Source organism: Oryctolagus cuniculus, chromosome 6 (genome assembly GCF_964237555.1).
Source record: "Oryctolagus cuniculus chromosome 6, mOryCun1.1, whole genome shotgun sequence".
Taxonomy (NCBI): domain Eukaryota; kingdom Metazoa; phylum Chordata; class Mammalia; order Lagomorpha; family Leporidae; genus Oryctolagus; species Oryctolagus cuniculus.
This window is the reverse complement of record NC_091437.1, coordinates 90,353,885-90,378,853: the sequence shown is the minus strand read 5'-3', so window position 1 is coordinate 90,378,853 and position 24,969 is coordinate 90,353,885. Positions and strand designations below refer to the sequence as shown.

Here is a 24,969-nt window from a genome sequence, read left to right as displayed (position 1 = left end):
AAAGAAAACCTACAGAAGAGGAGAAAATAATTTCAAATCCTATATCTGATAGAAAGTTATTGTTCAGAATATTTAAAGAACTTGTACAATTCAAGAACAGTAGAAAAATAACACAAATAGCCCAGTGTAAAAATAGGCAAAGGACTTGGAAAGATAATTCTCCAAAGAATATACACAAATAATAAATAAGCATATGGAAAGATGTACAACACCACTATCATTAGGGAAATTCAAATCAAACTGCAATAAGATATCAACTCAGACCCATCAGGATGGCTGCTATCAAAAGAACTCTTCCATTTCCCATTCAGCAGAAATTGCAATATTTATTTTGGGAAATTCGATGTTAAGAAAAATTGTATGGTGTCTTCTAGATGAAGCATAGGGCAAGTATTACCACACCTTTATTAAACTTCCTTTAATATAGACTCCTTATGATATGAATAGCAAAATTCTTATTTTTTATTTTAATTTTAGTTAGCTTTTAACAGATTCAATATGATTTGTAGATGCAAGTCTAAGAATATAATGAAATTTCCTTCCATGCTCCCTCCCTCTCACACTCCTTCCTATTTTTTTTCTGTATTTTTTTAGCTTTTGAGATAACATATTTTAAATTTATATTGCAGTAAAAAGGCTTAATACTTCACCAAATAAGTAGTTTAACAAGTAAAAAGCAAAATGACCCTAGTTTATTAGGAATATAAACAATGGCTAGAAACAATAATTGAATGGAAAAATGACCATTTCACTCATATACAGAGTTTTTTTTTTGTTAATTAGTACATTGATAATTTCTTTCAATGGAATAGAAACATTAATACTGTAACACCTAAACATTGCCTTGTGGTTACAAGTTCATTTATACTTTAACCCATTTCCTCTCAACAGTTTATGCATAGGAATAATTTTTAGCAGATTACAATGCAAATAATTATACATTACTTTTTTTTACTATGTTACCACAGATGAGGAAAAATATTTGTATTTGTCTTCTTGGGATTGACATTTCTCAAAGTGTAATGGTTTCCAGTTGCATCCATTTTGATGAGAAAGACAGATTACATTCTTTTTTATAGCTGAATAGTACTCCATAGTGGATATATACGACATCTTTATTCAGTCATTGGTTGATGTACTTCTGAGTTGATTCCATAACTTAGCTATTGTGAATGTGAATTGAGCAGTAGTGAACATGGGGGTACAGATAACTCTTTCATATGCTGATTTCATTTTGTTTAGATAAATTTCCAGGAGTGAGGTGGCTGGGTCATATGGTAGATCTATTTTTAGCTTTCTGAGAAATATCCATACTGTCTTTCACAATGACTGTACTAGTTTTCATTCCAGCCAACAGTGTATTAGGGGAGTTGATGAGTATAATTTTAAGGAAAAATGAGGCTAAAACAAAACAAAAGGAATTAAATATTCTAAATACCTTCCAGAGGTACAGAGATAGCAATAAGCAAGGAACCATAAAGACACCACTTGATAGGTATTGAAATTAATGCACTAATGACATTAATTTGAGAAATTAATAGATGTGAGTGTATCCCCCAAGAATATGAACAAGGCTCTGTGGGAGTCCCTTGTTCATTTGGGGATTTGAATACATGTCTTAGGGCTGAGACAGTATAGTCCTTAAATTCTGTTGTATTCCTGTTAAGTAACAATATTGTTATGGAGAAGACAATATGGAGACCAAATATACAAAAAGGAAATGCAGATGCATGGACTAGGGTGAGAAATTCAACAGAGCCTTATCAAGGAAAATTTCAACAGAAAACAATCAAGGATTGGGAGTCAAGGAACTTGAAATCAATTTAATGGATTCCAACAAATATTAAAAAATAACAAAGAAGAGACTATATTAGACACAAATACTATTAGTTGTTTACTGATTGTTCAGTCTACATACCCATCTATTCATGTACAAAGCTTTTTCAAAAAGTTCATGGAAAATAGATATCATGGAAAATCTATCTGTAGATTTCAAAAACTTTTTCATCAAAATAAACTTTGTAATTGCACTTTCCATGAATTTTAAATACCTTCACATATGTGTATTGCATCATACTGTACACTTTTGTTCAAGTGTGTTTGCAAACCAATGATCTAGGAAAATGAATGTATATACAAACAGATATTTTGCAATCAATATGAAATATTCAAAGAACCATGCATTTTATTACCCAAAAATAAAATTGTTTAGCACTTGTATCAGTTCATCATTAGGTGGGTTACACTATGGCAACAAATAACTCAGTGGCTTCCAACTGAAAGATTGCCATTCAATCAATTTAGTCATCACAAGTTATTATCTTTAATCTATGTTCTAGACTTAAGGAGCAACTTTTATGTGGGGCATTTATAGACATGTAACAATAAGACGAAAACAGTGGAACCTTCTGATACCATAAAGCTTCTTATGGCAAGTAGCATATTTCAAGGAAAGTCACTAGGCTAAGCCTGGCATCAAGAGGACATCAACCAATAATGCTTCTATGGAGCGAAACAGTGATTTTTTTTTTAATACAACTATGATCTATGACAGCTCTTAATCTCTTAAATTTTAAAATTAAGGGATGTCAAAAACTCATATTCCTTGTTTGCAGGACTTTACTGCACACAAGCCCTTTGATCTCTTTGTCAATTTGCTAGAAAAAGGCAGCTCTCTGAGTAGTCTTGAAAACTTTCTGAAACTCACATCTTCATTATTCTTCTGTTTTGATTCAAATGCCTGAATTTTTATATTATACTTGCATCAACCAGAGGTGAATTTGAAAACCAGACATTCAACTAAACTATGATTCAAGAAATGCCTGTTGGAATCTGAAGTGGGGAAAAGGTATCAGTGGAATGTTGGATTTGAAAACCCTTTAGTTACCACTCTGGCTGGTATCAAGTGGCTCATTTTGTTTCCAGAGAATTAATGTTGTTTCCAAAAATTAGCTCTCATATGGCTCATTCAGGTAACCAGTGTTGAATATGGAAATTAGATTTTTGTTCATACAAGTTTATTACATTATAGTTTATGAATCACAGTGGCTACGTGCCAAGTTCCCTTTCAAGCTAGGCGGCCTCTTTGCTATGCTGTTCCAGCTGAGTCTTTTATTTGAAGTGCTTCTTCATCTTGGCTCATTCAGCCACAAACAGAAGTTGCCCTATGGGAGATAACATCTTATGTTTATTTACTTTATGGGATTATCACCTCTGGGCTCATTGCAAGTGCAAACCATATCAAAAAAGAGCAAAGTCTGATTTCACAAAGTCAGGATTCTCTTTCCCATAAAACGTGCCCACCTTACTTTGAACAGTGTGGAACATTGGATTTTGAGTTAGGAAACCCAGATGCTGACCTTTTTTTGTTGTTGTTTTTTTGTTTGTTTGTTTGTTTGATTGGTTGATTTTTTTTTTTTTTTGCAGTTTTGTTGCTGTGTGACTTTGAACAGTTCAATTTGCTTCTTCAGTTCTGTTTCCTTATTAGGAAAGCACCCAAGGAGCTTCATGAGTCTCTCAGATATCTTCCAGTTTGAGGACCCTGTTTTATTTAGGAAATTTTGCAGAAGTCACATAAATTGTTTGGCAAAATTATTAAGGGGGAGAGTTTTATTTGGAAAATATGGGAATACAAATGTTTCTTCATAAATTGGAATGTCTGAATGTCTAAAATTAAGGTTAATGTTTGACTTTTATATAGTGGTCCTTACCAATAATAGAAATTTAAATAAGATTTTCAATAATATATTACATGAGAGGCTTGTCTGATAACTGAAATATGAAATTAATCATATTCTTTCAGCAAATTTATGACATGTGATTTATATACCATGAAATCCATCCATTTTAAGTGTGTAATTAGGTGTTTTCATTAATTGTTGTAGTTGTGCAAGCATCATAATCCAGTTTACAAAATTCTATCACTTCCCCAAATTTCCATATGTTTGTTGGCATTTTATCTCTGCTCCCATCCTTAATCCCAAGGAAGTACTGATTTGTCTTCTGCCTCTATTTTTATATTTTCTAGAAATTTCATATAATGGAATCATGAGCCTGGCTTCTTTCTCCAACCTGTTTTTTTTTTTTTTAATTATTTATTTGAAAGGCAGAGTTACAGAGAGGCAAAAGCACAGAGGGAGAGGGAGAGAGAGAGAGAGAGAAAGAGAGAGGTTTCCCATTCCCTGGTTCACTCTCCAAATTACCCCAATGGCTGGAGCTGGGCTGATCCAAAGTCAGGATCCAGGAGCTTCTTCTAGGTCTCCTAAATGGGTGCAGGAACCAAGGATTTTGGGCCATCCCCTCCTCCCCCCCGCTTTTCCAGGCTATAGCAGGGAGCTGAATCGGAAGTGGAGTAGCTGAGACTCTAATCAGCGCCCATATGGGATGCCAGCATTGCAGCTGGCAGCTTTACTTGCTACGTCACAGTACTGGCCCTGGCATAATCCTTCTGCAGTTTTGATATTGTTGCTTGTATCTGTGATTTGTTCTTTTTTTGTTGCTGATTAATATCCTATTATATATGCAGCTATGCTACATTTTTAAGCATTCATTTGTTGACAGAGGTTTGAATTATTTCTAATGTTTTTGCTGTTATGATTAATGCCCCATGAGCATTCACATGCAAGTCCTTGTGTGAGCATATCGTTTCAATTCTCTTGATCAGGGCTGTCTGGGAATGGAGATGCTGGGTCAAATATTTTACATACATTTAGTATTGTAAGAAACTCTTCCAGAGTGTCTGTACTATTCATATTCCCACCAGTACTGTGTGAGAGTTTTAGTTCCTCTTTATCTTTGTTAACACTTGGTACATTCTTTTTTATTTTATCTTTTATCTATCCTAGTGAGTTTATGATAGTATATCATTTTAGTTTTTAATCTGAATTTTCCTAAAGACTAATTTCATGTGCTCATTAGCCATTCACATATCTTCTTTGGTGAAATATTTATTCATATATTACAAATTTTATATTGGATTTTTGTCTCCTTGCTGTAGAATTTTAATACTTCTCTCTGTATTCACCCCTAAATTTTAGGGATATTTCTCTGCCCACAGCATCTGTATACATGTAAGCTGTTCATTTCTTTTATACTCGTACTTTGAGATCAAATCTGAAAATAACAAGATAGAATTTTTTCATTCTGAGAAGCAAGGAGATTGAATTATAAGTGTTCATTACCTATCATCAAACAAATATTTTCAAGACTTACCTGAAAGTTCTCAAATTCATAGAATGGTCCTGTGTAAATACAACAGTAGCTTCTTTTTTCTTAGCTTCTGTTATATTTTTAGAGAAGAAGAAAAAAAAAAAAACACCTTCTATATACCTATAAGAGTTTGTCAAAAATCCAGCTGTTTCTAAGGAGTAGAAGGGAAGTATCTGAGGATCTAGAAGGCAAGAGCCACTAGAACTCTAGCTTTCTTTAATTCTTCTTTTCTCATGGAAGTTAACATGTATGCCTTCTGAGGAGTTGTTTGTGGAAGAAATTAGTTATTGACATTGATACCACTTTTTCCAGGTCTACACACACCCACGTACACAGACACACACTACACACACTCACACACATATATATGTACATTTATACTTGGTTATTTCTGCCAGTTCTCACAAATCCAGCCCCACCAAGAAGTTAATAAAGTAATGTTGGAACAATACAGTGAAATAACAAAATCCCTTACTCCAACCTGGAATTGTAAATGTGACTTGTATAGCTATAGAACACATCATCTTTTCCTCTTTCCTGACTTCTAATACTTGCTTTCCCTAACATCTATCTATTCTCATTTCCATAAATACAAATAAACTAGGAAAATGTTTTTATTTCACTCAGCATGATGTGTTCCAGATTCCTCCATTTTGTTGCAAATGACCGGATTTCATTGTTTCTTACTGCGGTATAGTATTCTAAAGAGTACATATCCCATAATTTCTTTATCCAGTCTACTGTTGATGGGCATTTAGGTCGGTTCCAGGTCTTAGCTATTGTGAATTGAGCTGCAATAAACATTAGGCTGCAGACCGCTTTTTTGTTTGCCAATTTAAATTCCTTTGGGTAAATTCCAAGGAGTGGGATGGCTGGGTTGAACAGTAGGGTTATCTTCAGGTTTCTGAGGAATCTCCAGACTGACTTCCATAGTGGCTTGACCAGTTTGCATTCCCACCAACAGTGGGTTAGTGTCCCTTTTTCCCCACATCCTCGCCAGCATCTGTTGTTGGTAGATTTCTGAATGTGAGCCATTCTAACCGGGGTGAGGTGAAACCTCATTGTGGTTTTGATTTGCATTTCCCTGATTACTAATGACCTTGAACATTTTTTCATGTGCCTGTTGGCCATTTGGATTTCCTCTTTTGAAAAATGTCTATTGAGGTCCTTGGCCCATCTCTTAATTGGGTTGTTGGTTTTGTTTTTGTGGAGTTTCTTGATCTCTTTGTAGATTCTGGTTATTAACCCTTTATCTGTTGCATAGTTTGCAAATATTTTTTCCCATTCTGTCGGTTGTCTCTTCACTCTCCTGAATGGAAGGGGAGAGGGAGTGGGAAAGGGGAGGGTAGTGGGTGGGAGGGACGGTATGTGGGGGAAGCCATTGTAATCCATAAATCGTACTTTGGAAATTTATATTCATTAAATAAAAGTAAAAAAAAAAGAAAATGTTTTTATTTACAAATGTTACTCCAAATATCTTTAGCAACAAAAAAAATTTAAAATTGGTTGTCAACTCTACAGGAAATAAACTTAAATATACTTAGTTGTATATCAAGTTTTATTCCTGGAGTCCTTAAAGAAAAAATACTTAAAATATCGGGGATCATGGCTTTAATTAGCCAAGAGAGGTAGGTAGCTCATTTAACATGACTATTGTCGGCAACTGACCAGAAGCCAAGGACAGGTTCAACAAAGGAGACTGAGAAGACTCAGGTACACACCTTTAAGGCATCTAGAGGGAGAGACTGCTCAGCCAAACTCCAACAGGCACAAGGCACTACAGACCAGGAGAATGCACCTGGGTACTAGGCACTACGGACCGGGGAGAGAGGCTGAGCAACCTCTGCTTAGAGTCTGAGGGTCCACTTATATACAATTTTTGGAGGGCCACCCCAACCCTGTGCCGCCCTCCCAGGGTCTTGTAGTCATAGCAATGCTGCCCTCCTAGGCCCCATAGTCCTAGTAGAAGGGTTACATAGTTGTAACAACGGTCTGTGGTTAGGCCATTTCCTCTTGCAGGGCAGCTTAGAGTGCAGCTTCTTGTCCTTCCTAATTCCCTGACAACTATGTTCCTACCCAGTTACTATGTGGTCAAGTTCACCAGCCCTACTGGCATACACCAAGTCTTATTCCCAAGGTGAAAGGAAGCTGAGGATCATGAGACACTGACAAAAATTTTCATCATGAAAGAAAAATAATATAACAAAAAACAGATAGAGATTTAGTGACAATTGATAATTGAGGAAATGGGAAAAAAATCCCGAATAACTAGATGTATCAGACTGAGAAAGATAAAGGAAGAAACTACATTTATGAATTAAGAACAAACACAAAACAGTTTTTAATAAGATGTAACAAGAGAGCACAAACGAACTCTCGAAAATTAAAAATCTAACAGCAGAAATAATCTGAAAGGGATAAAGTCAAGAAAATCTGTAACTAGAGCAAAAGAAAAACTGATGGGAAATAGAGAGGAACTATATGAAAATCGTTGGACCATATGTCTGGCCATATTGAGAATTTAGAGAATACTGAAAGAGATTGATATGAATTAGGGATGAGTACATAGAAAGTAAAACAAGCACAAAAAGCAAGAACATTGTCTACAGTATAACTAATGAAAACTGATTCCACTAAAGTGGGAGGGTATAGGTAAACAAGAGTAATATAAACAAAGGACCCTATTGCTTAAAATATACAAGCAGTTATCTCTAATAGAAGTTTTGAATTTTTAAAACGTAGTGATTTATGTATTTGAATATGATGCTGTGCCTTCTATGTTCCATGTTCCAATATTGGTGATTATGGATTTCCTGAATATGCATGAAGCAGTCATACACTTCATTTATACCATGACTTTAAAATCACCCACCAGAGTTAGGAACTAATATTTGGAAAAAGACGATGTTTTCTCTTTCAAAATGCCCTCTAACTCATGACAAGATCAAAACATTTCCTTTCTCAGAGCCATGGGCTGTGTTACAAAGGTAAAGAAAATATTGGCTTTTACTATGTTAATAATTAATCCAATATTATAATATAGTTATGAATTACTTCATTATGTAGCAGGTATAACATGGCCTTCTAGCTTTTTGTTAGTTTTCCACCTCAGCAAACTAGAGTACCCTTGAATTGTCCTTGCTATGATTCTGATAGGCTGTTTGATCATTTTAGTGTTGGCATGGAGAATTTAAAACTTTATTTCTTCATCGGCTTTTATGCCATTTGATAACTGTACATTATTTATACATCATTGGCATTGATCTCTATATTCATGACCAGAACTTTCTGGGTGAGTCCTTCATTACAATGTAGTTTCCACAAAACTGTGTGTTCTAATGTTTGATTAAACATTTCAATATCAAATGACTTAATCAAATGTAAGAAATGATGAGTTAATAGAATTGATATCTTTTCCATGGAGTCCAATCAAATCCCATCTGTAAAGTAAATTAGCAGCTGATCATCTAAGAAATTACAAATGCAGTTGCATGGTTTTCTCTTTTAATTAAGGAGTTGAAATAACTTTCAATTATGAATCGGTTTTCCACTTTTAGAATTGTCCAGGCTGTTTAAGCATTTTTGTCTGCTTTTCTCCCAAGATCAGGTGTTCCTCTGAGCCAGTTTTGTTCCAAGTGCATTCACCCAGAGAATGCAAAAAGCCTGAAAAGGTTCAGTTTCTTTCAAAGTAGGCAGGTGATTCTGGTGCCTAATCCCTAACCAGCAGATCATATATGGCAGTTCTTAATAAACTCTAAATTAGGCAAATAAAGGAAATGTTAAAGCAAATGAATATCTTAAAATTTGGTTCTCTTTCGGAAAGACAAGTCAAAAGAGAGGCACGGTTGGATTTGTTTTTTAGATGATCCAAAGTAGGGATGAGAAGACAATAATAGAAAAATCTTAGCAGCTAACATTTTCAGTGTTTATTATGTGCACTTGTAGATTTCAGTCCTTTACATTCATCAAGTTATTTCTCACACAGAGAAAGTACAGTACCATATCCATTTTAGACACAAGAAAAAAGGCAAAAATAGGCTAACTAAATTGGCCATTGTCACCAAGCTAGGTTGGCAGAAGCTGGAATCTGAGTTACACAGTATGCTTTAAGTGTCCTAGTTCAGTGTGGTGGAAGTAGTCAGGATATTATTGCAGTAACGCACAAGAGAAAGGGTGAGGGCTGAAGCTGTGTCTTATGAACCCAGAATCAAGTTCATAAAGAAGCGTTTTCCAGTTTCAGTGGCATGGTTGTTCACTGGCTCATTTCTTGAGCTCAGTGGAGTTTTAAATGGCAGGGTTTTTTTTTTTATTTGTTTTTAAATTTATTTATTTTATTTGAAAGTCAGAGTTACAGAGAGAGAGAGAAAGATCTTCTATCTGCCGGTTCACTCCCCAAATGGTCACATCTGCTGGAGCTGAACCAGGCTGAAGCCAGGAGGCAGGAGGCAGGAGCCAGGAGCTTCTTCTGGGTCACCCAAGTGGGTGCAGGGGCTCAGGAATATGGGCCACCTTTCACTGCTTTCCCAAGCACATTAGCAGGGAGCTGGATTGGAAGCAGGGCAGCCAGGACACGAACTGGCACCCATATGGGATGCTGGTGTCACAGGTAGCAGCTTAACCCAATATGCCACAATACTAGCCCCTAAATAGTAGCTTTAAAAATATATAATTTGACACTATTTACATGGCTCCAACCTGGATGCCCCTCCCAACATGAAAAAAAGAACAAAACAAAACAAAAAGCTTAATTATGGACTTTTACTGGTGAAATCCTACATTGATATGATTTGACATGTCATTCAAAGAAGGATTTATAAATCACTTGCTTCATCAGGGCATAAGTATAAATCTGCTAATGGAATATAGTTACAAGTTACCTTCTACAGACAAATCTTTATCTAGATCACAGAATTGCATAGATGAGCTGATGTCTAAAAATTCAATTGCTATGTGACTTGATGAGTCGTGCTCTATGCTGGGAAGATATATTCAGTCACGTTCACATTGGTCTTGCTCTGATTCCCCGCCTATAATGGAGAAATTTGTGAACATTCAGCATTGCTTGCTTTTACATTGCCATTATATTTAATGCTTTGATCAAAAGTGCTTGAACAGTGACTATATTTGCTATGAGGAAATTAAACCAAGTTTTAAGTCAAGTGCCTTCCAGATAGAGCCAAAATATTTCAAGAATAAAGGCTTTATTTACTATATTTCAGAAAGTTTGCCAGGAAATGGAATTAAAAATATTTATTTTGAAATAAAGACTTTTAAATCCATAATTTTTTCATAATATGCAATTTTCAAAGATTTATTTATTTATTTTGAAAGGTAAAGTTACAGAGAGAGAGGAAGAAACAGAGAGAGAGAGAGAGATCTTCCATGCACTGGTTCACTTCCCAGATAGCCACCATGGCCAATGCTGGGCCAGTCCGAAGCCAGGAGCCAGGAGCTTCAAATATGGCCAGAGCCCAAACACTTGGACTGTTTTCTGCTGCTCTTCTCAACCCATTAGCAGGAGCTGGATGGGAAATGGACATGAACTAACACCCATATAGGATGCCAACATTACAGGGGGAGGCTTTATACACTATACCACAATGCTGGCCTCCATAATGTGTATTTTCCATGAGCTCTTTGAAGACCATTTTTATGCATGGATTTCAAAAATATTTTGCACAAAAATAAAATTAACCTTAAAAATATTTACTTGAGAGGCAGAAAGACAGAGAGACAGAGATTTCCCATATACTCGTTCACACCTCAAATGCCTGCAATGGCCTCAAGTTAGGAGTCCAAGCCAAGAATTAGGATCTCAGTGCAGATCTCCTTCATCAGTGGCAGAAACCCTACTTCTTGAACCATTACCTCCTGGCTCCCAGGGTGCATATTGTAGGAAGTTGGAATAAAGGAAGCATCTGGGACAAGAACTCCAATATAGGATATGAACCATCTAACTTAATCACTAGGAAAAATGCCCACCTCAATTTATCTTTTAATTCAATTTTCTATGAACTTTTTGAAGTTCTCACATATTATAGATCTTTCTAAAGTGATCTCTAAAACAGCATCAACAGACCTTTCTCAAGTGGTATAAAACTAACCAAAGAGCAGAGAGTGGAATCACTAACATCTAGAGATTTTTCATGTACTTATTGTGAGGCAGAGATTGTATGAACACCAGATGCCAATCACATACCGCCAACGGATTTGCAAGATTATAAAACTAGGGGGAGGGGGTGGCAGGGACAGGGGAGGAAATGAACATTAAGCGCAGGGTACAATAGAGATTACTTATCCTAATGAATTACATAATTTTTCCAGACAGGGTTGGATTAATGTTCATCCTGAAAAGAGATTGTAGTAGATCTGACTCCTGTAGTAAACAAATATTAAGAAGATTATTTATGTTCCACATATGAAATTAGAATCCAAAAGAATACATGACTTATCACATATGAGGGGGAAATTAACTTAATCCCTAGCTGTACACATGAGATGCCCTAAGATAAGGGAGTAGACTGTGTGCTCTGTGTCACAGGTTTGATCCTATGAATAGAACTTTGAATAGAACTTCAGGATCTTCAATCGTCACAGTCTGACAGTTGCACCCAATCCTCCCTCCCATTACTGACCCAGAAATTGACTCTGCCTGCCTTATTAGCATGTCAACTGGATCCTGATGAGAATAATGGAGTATTCCCACATGATGCTGTGTGTCCACACTTTGTATAGTTACAGCATTTGACTCTCATCGTGTGCTCCTTATTCTCAGAATGCAAGTGGGGGGAGCCCTGCTCGTCCTTATAGCTAATTTGAGGCTGATTCACCCTTCACTCAACTTGGGAACCTTGAGCTCATTTTTAGAATCGTTCATTGATTCACTCACAGTGTTTAGAAAACAGTGCCTTTGGGTGGGAGGGAAGTTATGGGGGGGACACTGTAATCCATAAGCTGTACTTTGAAAATTTGTATTTGTTAAATAAAAGTTAAAAAAAAAGAAAACAGTGCCTTCTGCACATGGATTTAATTTTTAGCACTGAAACATCATTTCTTTATTATAAAAATCAGCAATGCACTGCATTTATATTTCCATAATACTTAGAAAAATAGTAATATGTGATCATGGCTATAGTTACAGACTACTTTATTCTTGATGTTATATTATGAATAAATTTCTCTGAAAAGTGAATACAAGTACAGTCACACGTCACTTAATGACAAAGATAAATTCTGAGAAATGTGTTATTAGATGATTTCATTATTGTGGAGGCATCATGGAGTTTACTTATTCAAACTAAGACAGTTTCATCTTTGGGCAAATCTGTCTTTGGGGACTAATGTTATATATGCAGTCTGTTGTAGATCAGTAAAGGCTTATGTCATACATGACTGCATTGATGGACTCTCTGAGGTAAATGCTATGCAACAACCACATCCTCCACCACTCCCTGTGCCTCTACCTGTGATGGACTCAGCCTGGACAATCTTCACAGTCTTCACATCATGCCCTTGCTTCTCCATACTCCTCACACGGTGCTGTCCATAGACACCATCAGCTCAGCCCACCCAGGTCCTTGTAGTCAGGGAGAAGCTCTATCTATGGCTTAGTTCCTCATCTTCATGAGTTATGTTCATCCACAGACCTTGCATGATGTGCTCTAATGTGCCTCTCTTGTTGGGGTTACAGATGAGAAATTTCTAGAACAGGTTCTCAAACTTCATGGACAAGTATAAAGGAATCTAATCTATTGCACTCATTAACACTCCCTCAGCTCTTTTAGGTTCTGCTCATCAAATGGGAAAATTCCCCTTAATAAATGTATAAAGGATGATGCTAGTCTCTACATAACTACTGTGGAGATCAGCTCTTCCATCCTGGAGGAGTTCCAGGACAGCATAAAAGAGCCTAAACTCTCTTAAGGGACCAAGCTTTGTGCCAAAAGTGAATTCATTGCTGAAGCTACAGTCTTCAACTTGATATTCCCATTACCATCCAACAGTAGGTTTTCTGCCTTTTAAGTCCCTGTTGCCAATAACCTTTTTACTGCACAAGGGATATCACATAGTAGAATTTGCCTTAGGCCACTTTCTTTTCTGTCTGCCATAATCCACCAGTAATCAAACATTTCTCCTTCACTTGTGTATTTCATGACAAACTGTTTCCTTAGTGTCTGGTATCTCAAATAATTTCACAATGTTTGGATTATTCCAGACCTTCGTTATTTTTTACTTTATTAGAGACTCTGGAGGCTAAAGGATCTCTGCTGACTCTTGTTGTTAATGATCTATACAATCATTTCTTGCCCCATCAGCAAGTGCTGGGCTAACTGCACATTGGCACAGGTGCCTTTGTCACTGATGTTGAGGAGCCTGTAGTTGTCTATATGATTCCCTCCTTGATAGATGTGACCAAGCAGCCCTGCAACATGTTGTACAATTTTTCATTACTTGTATATGAAAGTAATTGACTTTTGTATATTAATGTTGCATCCTTCAACCTTTAATAGCTTATTAGTTTCAAGATTTTTTTGTTATTGATTTTTTTAAGATGTTCTATTTAGGCAGTCATGTCATCTGTGGGAAAAGACAATTTTATTTCTTTCTTCCCTATATATTTATATATCTCTTTTACTTATTTTCCTTATTTTACTGCATTAGCTAGAATTTCTAGTACAATGTTTAGTAGGAGTGATGAACTGGGCATCCCTTGTTCCTGATCTTAGTGAGAAAACACCTATTTTATAACCACTAATTATACTATTAGCTACATGATTTTTATAAATGTCCTTTTTCAAGCTGAGGAATTTTCCTTCTTTTTTAAAAAAAGATTTATTCATGTATTTGAAAAGCAGAGTTATAAACAGAGAGGCAGAGAGAGAAAGAAACAGAGACAGAGATTTTTCATCTGTTGGTTCAATCTTCAAATGGCAGCAATGGTGCAAGGCTAGATTAAGTCAAAGCCAGGAGCCTGCAACTCCATCCTGGTCTCCCACATAGGTGGCAGGAACCCAAGTACCTCAGTCATCTCTGCTTCTCTCCCAAGGGTCTTAGCAGGGAGCTGGATCAGAAGTGGAACAGCAAGGACTTGAACCAGCACCCATGTGGGACATCAGCATCGCAGGTAGCAGCTTAATCTGCTGTGCCACTAAGCTGACCTGGAAATTCCCTTCTATTTCTAGTTTCCTCAGAGTTTTATCAGGAATGACTATTGGATTTTAGTTGGACTCTTAAGTTTCTTTTGTTTTTTATTTCATTGTGGCAAGAACACTTAACATGAGATCTATCCTCTTAACTAGTAAATTTCAAAGTGTACAATAAGTTGTTGACTACAGGTGCAAAGTGGCAGGGCAGATCTCTAGAATGAATTCCTCTTGCTTGACTAAAACCCTAGGCCTACTTATTAATATAATTTCACCTACCCCAGTCCCTGATACTACCATTCTACATTTTGAGTCTATGAATTTGACTATTGTAAATATTGCATGCAGTGGAATTATGTAGTATTTATTTTTCTGTAACTGGTTTATCTCATGTAGTATAATGTCCTTAAGGTTTATCCATGCTGTTGCAGATTGTAGATTTCCTTCTTTTTTAAGAATTAATTGGAGCTGGCACTGTGGCATAGTGGATTAAGCCTCTGCCTACGGAGCCAGAATCCCATATAGGTGTCAGTTCATTTCCTGGCTGCTCCTCTTCTGATCCAGGTCTCTGCTGTGTTTTGGGAAAGCAGTAGAAGATAGCCCAAGTGCGTGGACCCTTGCACCCACGTAGGAGACCCAGAAAAAGCTTCTGGCTCCTCGTTCCTGACTTCGGATCTGCTCAGCTCTGGCTGTTGCAGCCATCTGGGGAGTGAATCAGCAAATGGAAGGTCTCCGTCTTTGTCTCACTCTGTAACTCTGCTTTCAAATAAATAAATAAATAAAATCTTTAAAGTGAGAGAGAGACAATGAGAGGAGGACAGAGAAACTCCAATCAAGTTATGTCTCCTTATGTCTTTAAATTCATAAGCACTACTTTGCCCCTTAAAATTCAGATTAAAAAAGATATTTACTTATTTATATATTTATTTGAAAGGCAGAATTACAGAAAGAAAAAGAGAAGGAGATATTCCATCTGCTGGTTCAATCCCCAAATGGCCAAACAGTTACTCTGGCCAGGCTGAAGCCAGGAGCCTAGTACTCCATTTGGGTCTCCCATATGGGTTGCAGGGGCTCTAGAACTTGGACAATTTTCTGCTGATTTCCAAGGAGCATTAGCAGGGAGCTGGATCAGAAATGAAGCAGTCAGGACTTAAGCTGGTGCTCACATGAGATTCTGGCACGGCAGGTAGCGGCTGAACCTGCTGTGCCACAATGCCAGCCCCAACAGACTTTCAGTAAATGTTTATTGTTTAAGAAAGGAAATGCAAATCTAGATATTTTTATAAATGGAGCCTAATTGTACTACTCTAATTGGTCATTAATTATTAACTGATTATCAATCATTTAAAGCAAATAAGAAACTACCATAAAAATCTCAGTTTCTGCTTTCTGGTCTGGCACATGGAAGCTGGAAGGCATCGCTTCCATCTTCACAAGAAGAAAGATAAACAAACTGAAAATCCACAGCTCTTTTTAGATCCATCAGAGAATTGATGTCACAGGGCAAACTATTGCCTGAAAGGTAGAGAGACAGGAAAATACAGAGAATCTCAACTTAATGGGGACAGAAACTGTTGCTGGAGCCATCAATGGGTAGAACATTTGAAGGGCAGTTGACTAATTGCTGGAAATAGAGAGAGGACTAGTTTGAAATATTAAAATGTCCTAGGAGCCCTACTTTATTGGTGGTCATCAGATACACCAGAAGAAATAGATTAATAAAATATATAACTATTAAAGAAAGTGCATTGGTAATTTGTAATCTTCCAACACAGAAAGCAGCAAGCCTAGGTGGTTTCATTTGTGAATTCTTGAACATTCAAAGACAAAAGAGATACCAATGCTCTATAATCTCATCTAGAAAATAGAAATACTTTCTAACTCATTCTATGAGGCCAACATTGCCTAATATCAAGACCAAATACATCATAAGATGAAAATTACAGACCAACATCTCCCATAAATATAGATACAAAAATCCTCTACAAAATAATTGCAAATTGACATCAACACTGTATAGAAATAATTATAAAACATGAGCAAGTGAGATTTGTTACACATATATGAGGCTGCTTTAACATTTAAATAAAAGTACCGTATAATTCTTCAGTCCAACTTCTGGGTATTTCTCCAAAACCATGAAATCAAGATCTCAAAGGGATATTAGCGTATCAGGTTCATTGCAGTGCTACCCTCCGTAATAAATATATAGAAACAATCTAAATGTGGTAGACACACACAATGGAATACAATCAATTTTTAAAAAAATAATTTTATTTATTTTTGAGAGGTAGAGTTAGAGAGAGAGAGAGAGGGAGAGACAGAGAGAAAGGTCTTCTATCCACTGGTTCACTCCCTCCTTCCCTATAGAAACAATTGCTGGGGATGAATGGTGACAAGTAAGCCTACAAACTTGCAACCATTAACAACCTCACCCCAACTCCTACTTTTCAAAAGTAGCTTTTGCAGTCACCAGTCCTGCCAGAGTGTCCCCATCCTTCATCCCATTGTACACAGCTGCCAGGCTTCCTGTGATCCCTGATTCAGAGCAGGTGTGGGTCTGAAGCCAGCTAACCCTGGAGGTGACCTCAGCCCTGAGCTGGTGTCTGCCAGGCCTGTTCCCTCCTTTAGATCTGCCATTAGTAACATCTCCCTTGATAACTCTCTTAGGGATTGCATCAGGGTCAGGAAGGGCTGTTGGCCCCATTCTGTCAGCACTCTGAATGCTGCAATGGGAAGGACTTGGTCACCACTTTTCCCCTCTTGCTCCAATCATTGGGTGGGAAATGCAGACTCTTAGACTTTATCCAAAAAAACCACATGAACACAGCCCATCTGCATCTATCCTCAATGTCCTTCAGCAGAGTGACTCTATACTGGCTTTAGTGTAAAACTTAGTCTGTTTTGTATAAATATTAAATAAAATTTAAGAGTCTTTCTCTTCCTTTCTGTTGTGCAGGTGTTCACACTGGTCCTCTTTAGCTTTTCTGGGTGTCTCCTCAGTTAGATCTTTGGGTAGAGCCCATCCCTTACTGAAGTGTTCTCAGCTGTGATTCCAGTTTTCTCCTAATGCACTCAGGAAGGGAGCTGAAATTCGATCCAGGTACTTGGGCCCCTTCCACCCATGTTGGAGACCAAGATGGATTTCCTGGCTCCTGACTTCAGACTGACTCACTTCAGCTGTTGTAGGCATTTGGGGAGTGAACTAGTGGGTGAAAGATTCTCTCTCTCTCTCTCTCTCTCTCTCTCTCTCTCATGTGTGCATGCACTCTTGCTCTTGCTCTTTTTCTGTCTGCTTTTCAAATAAATAAACAAATCCTTTTCTTAAAAAATAATAGAATTTAGTCATAAGAGTCACTATGAAGCAAATTACATTTTCCAAAGTAAGCTATGGAAAGATAAGACAGAACAGCAATGAAATCCTGTCTTTCTCAACAAAATGGGTGCAACTGTAAATCATTATACTTAGTGAAATAAGCCAGTCCTGAATAGACAAATACCATGTTTCCCCTGTTCTGTAGTAACTAATAGAGTCTAAAAAAGTAATGTATAATTATTTGCATTGCAATCTGCATAAAATTATTCCTGTTCATAAATTGTTGAGAAGAAATGACTTAGTCTAAATGAACTATTATCTTGTAACGACACAGAAAATGTTTAGATGTTACATCATCATTGATTCTATTTCTTTGAAAGAAAGTACGATTGACTAATTGACCAAAAAAAACTGTATATGAGTGAAATGGTCATTTTTCCATTCAATTATTGTTTATAGCCTTTGTCTATATTTCTAGTAAACTAGATTTTTTTTTTGCTTTTTACTTGTTAAACTTCTTATTCTATGAAGTGTTAAGCCTTTTTACTGAATTATAAATTTTAAATATGTTATCTCAAAAACTAAAAAAAAATTAAAAAGGAAAGAGTGTGGATGGGAGGTAGGGAAGAAGGGAATATGTTCTTAGACTTATATCTACAAATCACATTGAATCTCTTGAAAAGTAATTAAATTAAAATGAAAAAAAGAAAATACCTACCAAAAAAACCTTCCTGATTCAACAAAATTTGTTCAAGATCAAGATTATAAGTATTACAGATACTATAATGCCCATCAATTATATAGTTTCTGAAATTATAACTATATATACATGAACACACTCACAAACACACAAATCCTCATTAATTCAGAAAAATATAAATTGCTAAGTCATTGCTACAAATAATATACAATTATTTATTCAAAGACTTTGAGGAGATACTTTTTTATTTTTTCTAAATTGATGTGCAGGTATAAGGGTAGCTCACCACTTAGTTAAGAGCTTATTACAATAACCTAGGCACTTAGCCTACAATGATTACAGGAAAGAGGGAAAAGAAGAAATTACTACGGCAGGTATGGGTTGTGGTGGAAAGCATTGGGCTGTATATGTCTATGGGAACATTGTGCAACAGATCACTAACCAAATATTTTACGTATTTATTTAACTACAAGTGTGATATATATAAACTTCAGCTATTGTGAGAAGCCAAATACTCTTGTCAGTCCAATCTTTTAAATTATTTTAAACTAATGGGAAACGTCTTAAACATGTTTTATAGTTTATAATTGTTCTCTGTTGATTATTCTCCAATACTTTCTTCCAGATTAATCTGAACTGTACCAATATTTTACACATTTAAGATGTACTCTATAACTTGTATAGTAGAAATTACAAGTCCTGATGCAATTTTGTATCCTTAGAACTTGAATTTAATTATTGAGAACATTTGTATGTTCTAGCCATACTTTTTATAGTTTCTTAGATGTGTCTTGGTAGTCCCTTAAATAGGAAGAAGAAGATTTGAGGGAGTGCATATTATTTAAATGAGATTAAGTGGAAGTATGACTAATGACTCATAATTGCTGTAGGACTTACTTCTTTTATGCTTTGGAACTTGATCCCCCAATAAATATTAGGCATCCTTGATATTCTCACTTGGTGGTGGATAACAGACATTTTGTTTTCAAAGTCACAGGGCATGAGAGAAGCAAACAGCAGTATTTGCATTGTGCCGTGTGTCAACAGGCCTTTCTGGAGCATGTTTGTGATGTCTTTCCTCCCTAAATACATATTACAAATATACTGATGAAGACAGATTTCTGTTATCTATCTTCAATGGGTCCTAAGTCGAACTAGGACACTAGGACAATATTTTTTCCCGAAAATATGCACAGTTTTGACATGGTGTTTAATAGTCTTAAGCTTACTGCTGCCAAAATAAACACAGCTGTAAGAAATGATGATCCTCTGTTCTTTGTAATAATAAAGTAGCTTCCTAATGTGCTTCCCTAACTCTGGATGTTGAGTTAATATTCCCCTAGATCTCTGAGCCCCAACCACCCCCCACCCCGTGGAAACTCCATGAAGAATACAGCTTTTGACTGAATGACAGAGCATAGAGGATGAAATTAGTTGCATTAAATTAGAATATGACAAAAAGCCTTTCTAAATCTTTGTCACAATACAACATTCAAGCATTAAACCAAACAGAGTAAAAGTAGACCATGGAAGAGAGTTAATGTGGAAAAGAAAATTTTTGTGAACTAGATCACATTGATGATTTTAAAATGTCAGTGATAAGAAGTATGTGAGCTAAGGCAGTTTCTCACTTGAGAATCCTACTCTGCAATCATAGTGCAGTTTCTTCTTATTGAATCTTGTGTATAACATGAACTGGTGCAGTAGCTTGTTATATTTCTCAAAAACACAAATCTCCCCTTGCTTAGATGCTGCATTCAAAAAATTTGGGGAAAAGTGTAAAGAATAAGAGCTATATGTGTCTATTCTAAGTTTTTGTATTTGAATTAGTATTAAATAAAATCATCTTCTGAAAAGGGAAAGCAAAATCATTCCTTCTATCACAAGTCCAATTCATTTTTAATTTTTAATCCTTGAAAAATCTGATGTTTATTTTTTAAATTTAATTCTCTCATGTTGAATTGTGGAGAAAGAAAAGATTCTGATAGAGTTAATCTACCTACATGAAAGTCCATGCTGGTATGATCATAATCTTGATCTTTGATTAGGTCTGAGCTAGTAATATCTTGTGATTAATCAAAATGGGTTACACTGCCTTTAGTATAAGTCATCCTCACAGATGGGCCAGAGAATCAGGGTTCTTTTGAATATTTGTTTTAATCTGTTTTAGGATAAAATGGTTTTTTTTGCTTTTATTTTTATTTTTGTTTTTGTTTTGTTTTGTGTGTGTTGGTCCAGAGCAGAGCAGGGGATAAACTCTAGATCAGCTTGCCAAATAAATGCCTAGGAAGAAGTTTAAAGGGCAATTCTACTGAGATTATAGATTTTAGAAACAGAAGAAACTCATCTAACTCGTCGTATTATAAAGGATGCATCCTATGTTTTAAAAGTTGTCAAATTGTTATTAACATTTAACAAAGAATCTTATTCATTTGTAGTGTTGAATAAAAGATTTCAAAGATGAATATATTAGAGTATACATCTCATGGAAATAACATTGAGGTTTTTATTGTCTTCAACAGCTTAAGAGATTTTTCAAGATTATTAATTACCCCTCTTCTGATTATGCAGTTCCAGTCTAATTGACATCTGATAACAAAGAGCTTTGCTTTGGCAGTTACACATCTAACACCCAGAGCACAGCGGGAGCTCTCAGATTCACACACAGCAGTGTTTACTGAAGGTGTTTGTCAGTTCAGGCGGTAAGCTGCTTTGAAGGGGTTTTTTTATCAGGTTCCCAGACTGACTGAAATGTTCCTAGAGCTTCAGGTGCAGCTCCAAGACTTGCATCCTCATGCACAGCTTGCCCTTGGGTAATTTCATGATTTAGGAAATTTTTTTTGCCCTCCAGGCCTTGAGATTTCCCTACCTGTAAAAATGAGGGATCGGACTAAGGTCCCCACAGTGCCAACTAGGTCTTAACTCTGTGATCAATCAATTCAGTGAAAAATTGTGCAATAAACACTTTAATACAACTTGCACATTATAAAGAACACACCTCTGTTTATTACATTCAGTACTTAAGTGGTTCTTAAGAACTGTGAATCCTATAATGTATCATCTCTCTAAGCCTTCAATATGTAATATTGAGGATATCTTAAGATTAATTTAAAAATAAACTCGTACTCTTAATTGTGGCAAGACCTAAATGCCTGCATGAAGTTTTTGTTAAAAATGAAGTAAGGTTAGTTTGATTGGCTCAATACATATAAAATCACAGTGCTAATGTAAAACAAAATAGTAACCTAATTTCCAACAAGCAACTTAACTAAAATTTGGATCTGGCCTGGCCCATAGCATACCACCAGGCACGTTGCAGACAACCACAAGTGCTAGTCAAAACTAAGTTTGGGTTTTATTGACTAAATTTGTCAAGCAGCATTTATAACATGACTGTGAAAAAAAAAAAAAAAAAAAAAAAGAACAAACAAACCAGAAACCAAGAAGCTGACCATGACCATTTGTTTTTACCAGCATTATACTAAACTGACAATTTCACAGAATGAATTGTATGAGAGTTGATTTAGTTTCCTAGAGTTCCCCTTCGTCACAGCATTACAGGTCTACAGGTGCCTATTTATGATGATGGAAATTGAACATGAAAGAAATAAAACGGAATGTGACTGCTCTGTCAAGTAGCCATTTGGGTCTTGCAAGACACAATTTCTCAAGAAAGTTGCTCACCAAAACTTGTGAATTGAACTGTCTGCATGAGAACCATACATATTGGAGCAGCAAAGAACCACATGTCTATGATTATATAAGAATTCTTGAATTAAGGAATTAGAAGAAGCTGTGCAATTCATGCAATCCATTTCTTGACTGGATGAATGGATGAATAAGTAGCACATGTATTACAATAAAATGATTTGATTTTTTTTTGTATCTTTTTTTTTTTCCATGTAGGAGAGCTGGTGAACCTCCATTGATAAAAGGCTGGATTCCTTATCTTGGAGTGACACTGAAATTCCAAAAAGATCCCTTAGGTTTCCTGAAAAGTCTTCAAAAGCAACATGGAGACATTTTCACTATTCTCCTGGGGGGTAAGAAGCACTTCTATGATGTGTATGTTATAATGAAACACCTTTTCTATAATGTCATCATAATTTTCTCTAGGCAAACTGAAGAATATTTATTGAATACCATCTTATTTGTACAGCTAATACGAAAGGAAGTGAGAGTTTTGAGTACAGTAATCCTCACACTAAAACACAAGTTACCCAGGTTTAGGGTTTTCCTAGTTGTTAAGATACCTGAATCCTGTATAAGTGCTTGGATTGGACACCCAGCTCTGCTCCTGACTCCAGCTTCCTACTGATGCAGACCATGGGGAGCAGCAACAATGGATTAACTGGCTGAGTCCTGCTACAACAAGGAACTGGATTGTGTTCTTGGCTCCCTGGCTCCCAGCTTTGGCCCCCAGTCCAAGCCACTGTGGGTAATTGGGAAGTGATCACTTGATGGGAATGTTCTCTCTCTCTCTCTCTCTCTCTCTCTCTCCTCTCTCTTTCCTTCCCTGCCACTTATATGAACAAATGCATAAATAAATGTAAAGCCCTCTTGGTGGTACCTAAGAAACCTCACTCTACTGCTATCACCTGTCATTCTGATTTGGCTTGGTTTGGCTTAGTTTTAAGAAGAGTTTAAAAAAAAAAAAACAACTATAATTCCCTTTATTTTGTAGAGCAGTTTTAAGTTTTCAGAAAACTTAGTAGATAGTTCAGAGATTCCCCATATATCCCTTCTCTCCTCTTCAAGACCATTAATATCCTATAGGGGTGTGGTATATGCATTACAACTAAAGACTAATATTGAAAGGTTATTAAACGCTCATGATAAGTTAGGGTCAGCTCCTTGTGTCATACAGATCTTTGAGTTTTGGTAAATGTCTAATGTCACATATCCACCATTATTGTATGATACAGAGTAGTTTTGCTACACTAAAAATGCACTATGCTCCACATACTAATTTCTCTTCTGTCACCCTGTAATACCTTCCACTCACTGATCTGGAATGAATTTTTATGTCAAAATGTTCATGATGCCTTAAACTTCAATAAAGTAGTTACCAAACAGCAAACAGAGAGATCACTAGTTCCCTTAAACATCATAGAGCTTGGAAGAGAAACTAGAATGTTTTAGCTCATCCTCTTTTTTGTTTCTGTATTATTCATTTATTTAAGAAGGAGGGAAGGAGAGAAGAGAGAGAGAGAGCGTGCACTCCCACTTGCTGGTTCACTACTCATGTGCCTATAATGGCCATTGGAAGGTCTGGATTCAGGCTAGGCCCAAGATGACCTCATCACATCTCCCTGGGCCTCCCTTTTATACCCCTTCCTCCTCAAGAAAACTTTCCTACATGGCAGTTAGCAGTTCAAGGGAGGCAGAGGAAAGCTTACAAGGTCGCTTGAGGCCTTGGCTCAAATATTGCCAAACCTCACTTCTACCAGATTCTATTAGAGCAAATCACAGCACAGCCCAGATTCGAGGGCAGAAAAAACACATGTAGACTCTACTCTTCCTGGAGCAGTGGCAGAGTTGCACTTCACAGGAGTACATGTGGAGAGACAGAAGAAATTGATTGTGGCCATCTTTATCAGCTAGCTAGTCCCTTCCTTTGCTTTTGGCTGTCCTGTCCATGCCCAAAAAGCTGATATCTTTTTTTTTTTTTAAGATTTCCTTTTTTAATTATTTGAAATGTGGACTTACAAGAGAGAGGGAGTGATTCACCCTCAAATGGCCACAACGGCCAAGGCTGGAACAGGCCAAAGCCAGGAGCCAGGAGCCAGGAGCCAGGAGCTTCTTCCAGGTCTCCCATGTGGGTGCAGGGGCTCAAGCACTTGGGCCATCAGTCCCTGCTTTCCCAATTGCATTATCAGGGAGTTAGATTAGAAGTGGGGCAGTTGGGACTAAAAACTAGTGCCCATATGGGATGCCAGCAGTACAGGTGGCAGTTTATAATATTAAGCCATAATGCTGGCCCCCAAAAAGCAGATTTCTACAGACTAGTTTACCCACGCGCCTTTGCCAACTGATTTCTGATTGAATGTTGCTGGTGGGATGGGAGGAAAAGATTGTGTACCAGCCTCCAGCTCTCACTGGGCTCTGGGAAGACAGTTTACTCTCTTTTCTTTGCCTCGTAAAGTAATTGATGACATCAGGTGTCATTGCTCTGGCATCTCCACATACCTACCAGGTGTATGTATGTTTCACAATTGTCCCTGCCACCTTTTATCAAATTCCAAAGAATGCTCAAGATAACCCAATGACTTCTTGCCTTCTCTGCCCAAGAGGAGCATCATGATCTGTACAATGATTCATTGCTTTCAACTAGGTATGAGGCGACTTCAGAAAGTTCAGTTTGAAAGCCATGAATAGTTGAGCCCCAGCACTGTGATACATTTCCGGGCATTATGAAAGCAAAGTTTTCAGCAGCTAAATAAACTCATTCTTGTAATTAGATTTTTCCATAAATTCTTTGAGGTATCTTCCTACTTACAACTTTTTCTCTTAAGTCCTTCCCTTTATTATATTATTATTTAGATTTAGATTTAGATTATAACCATGCTTAAGTTTTTTTTAAAGATTTATTTACTTATTTG

The 24,969-nt window shown here is 36.6% G+C and overlaps 1 protein-coding gene across 2 annotated transcripts in view; it reads left to right on the top strand.

The window, feature by feature from the left end:
* The window catches only part of CYP7B1 (cytochrome P450 family 7 subfamily B member 1), a 205,905-nt gene that overhangs the window by 144,493 nt on the left and 36,443 nt on the right, over window positions 1-24,969 (top strand). For both annotated transcript variants that reach the window (XM_008255573.4, XM_070075097.1), the window contains exon 2: window positions 22,274-22,410. In XM_008255573.4, coding sequence (XP_008253795.1) covers window positions 22,274-22,410 — 137 coding nt within the window. The remainder of the gene's footprint in view (window positions 1-22,273; window positions 22,411-24,969) is intronic.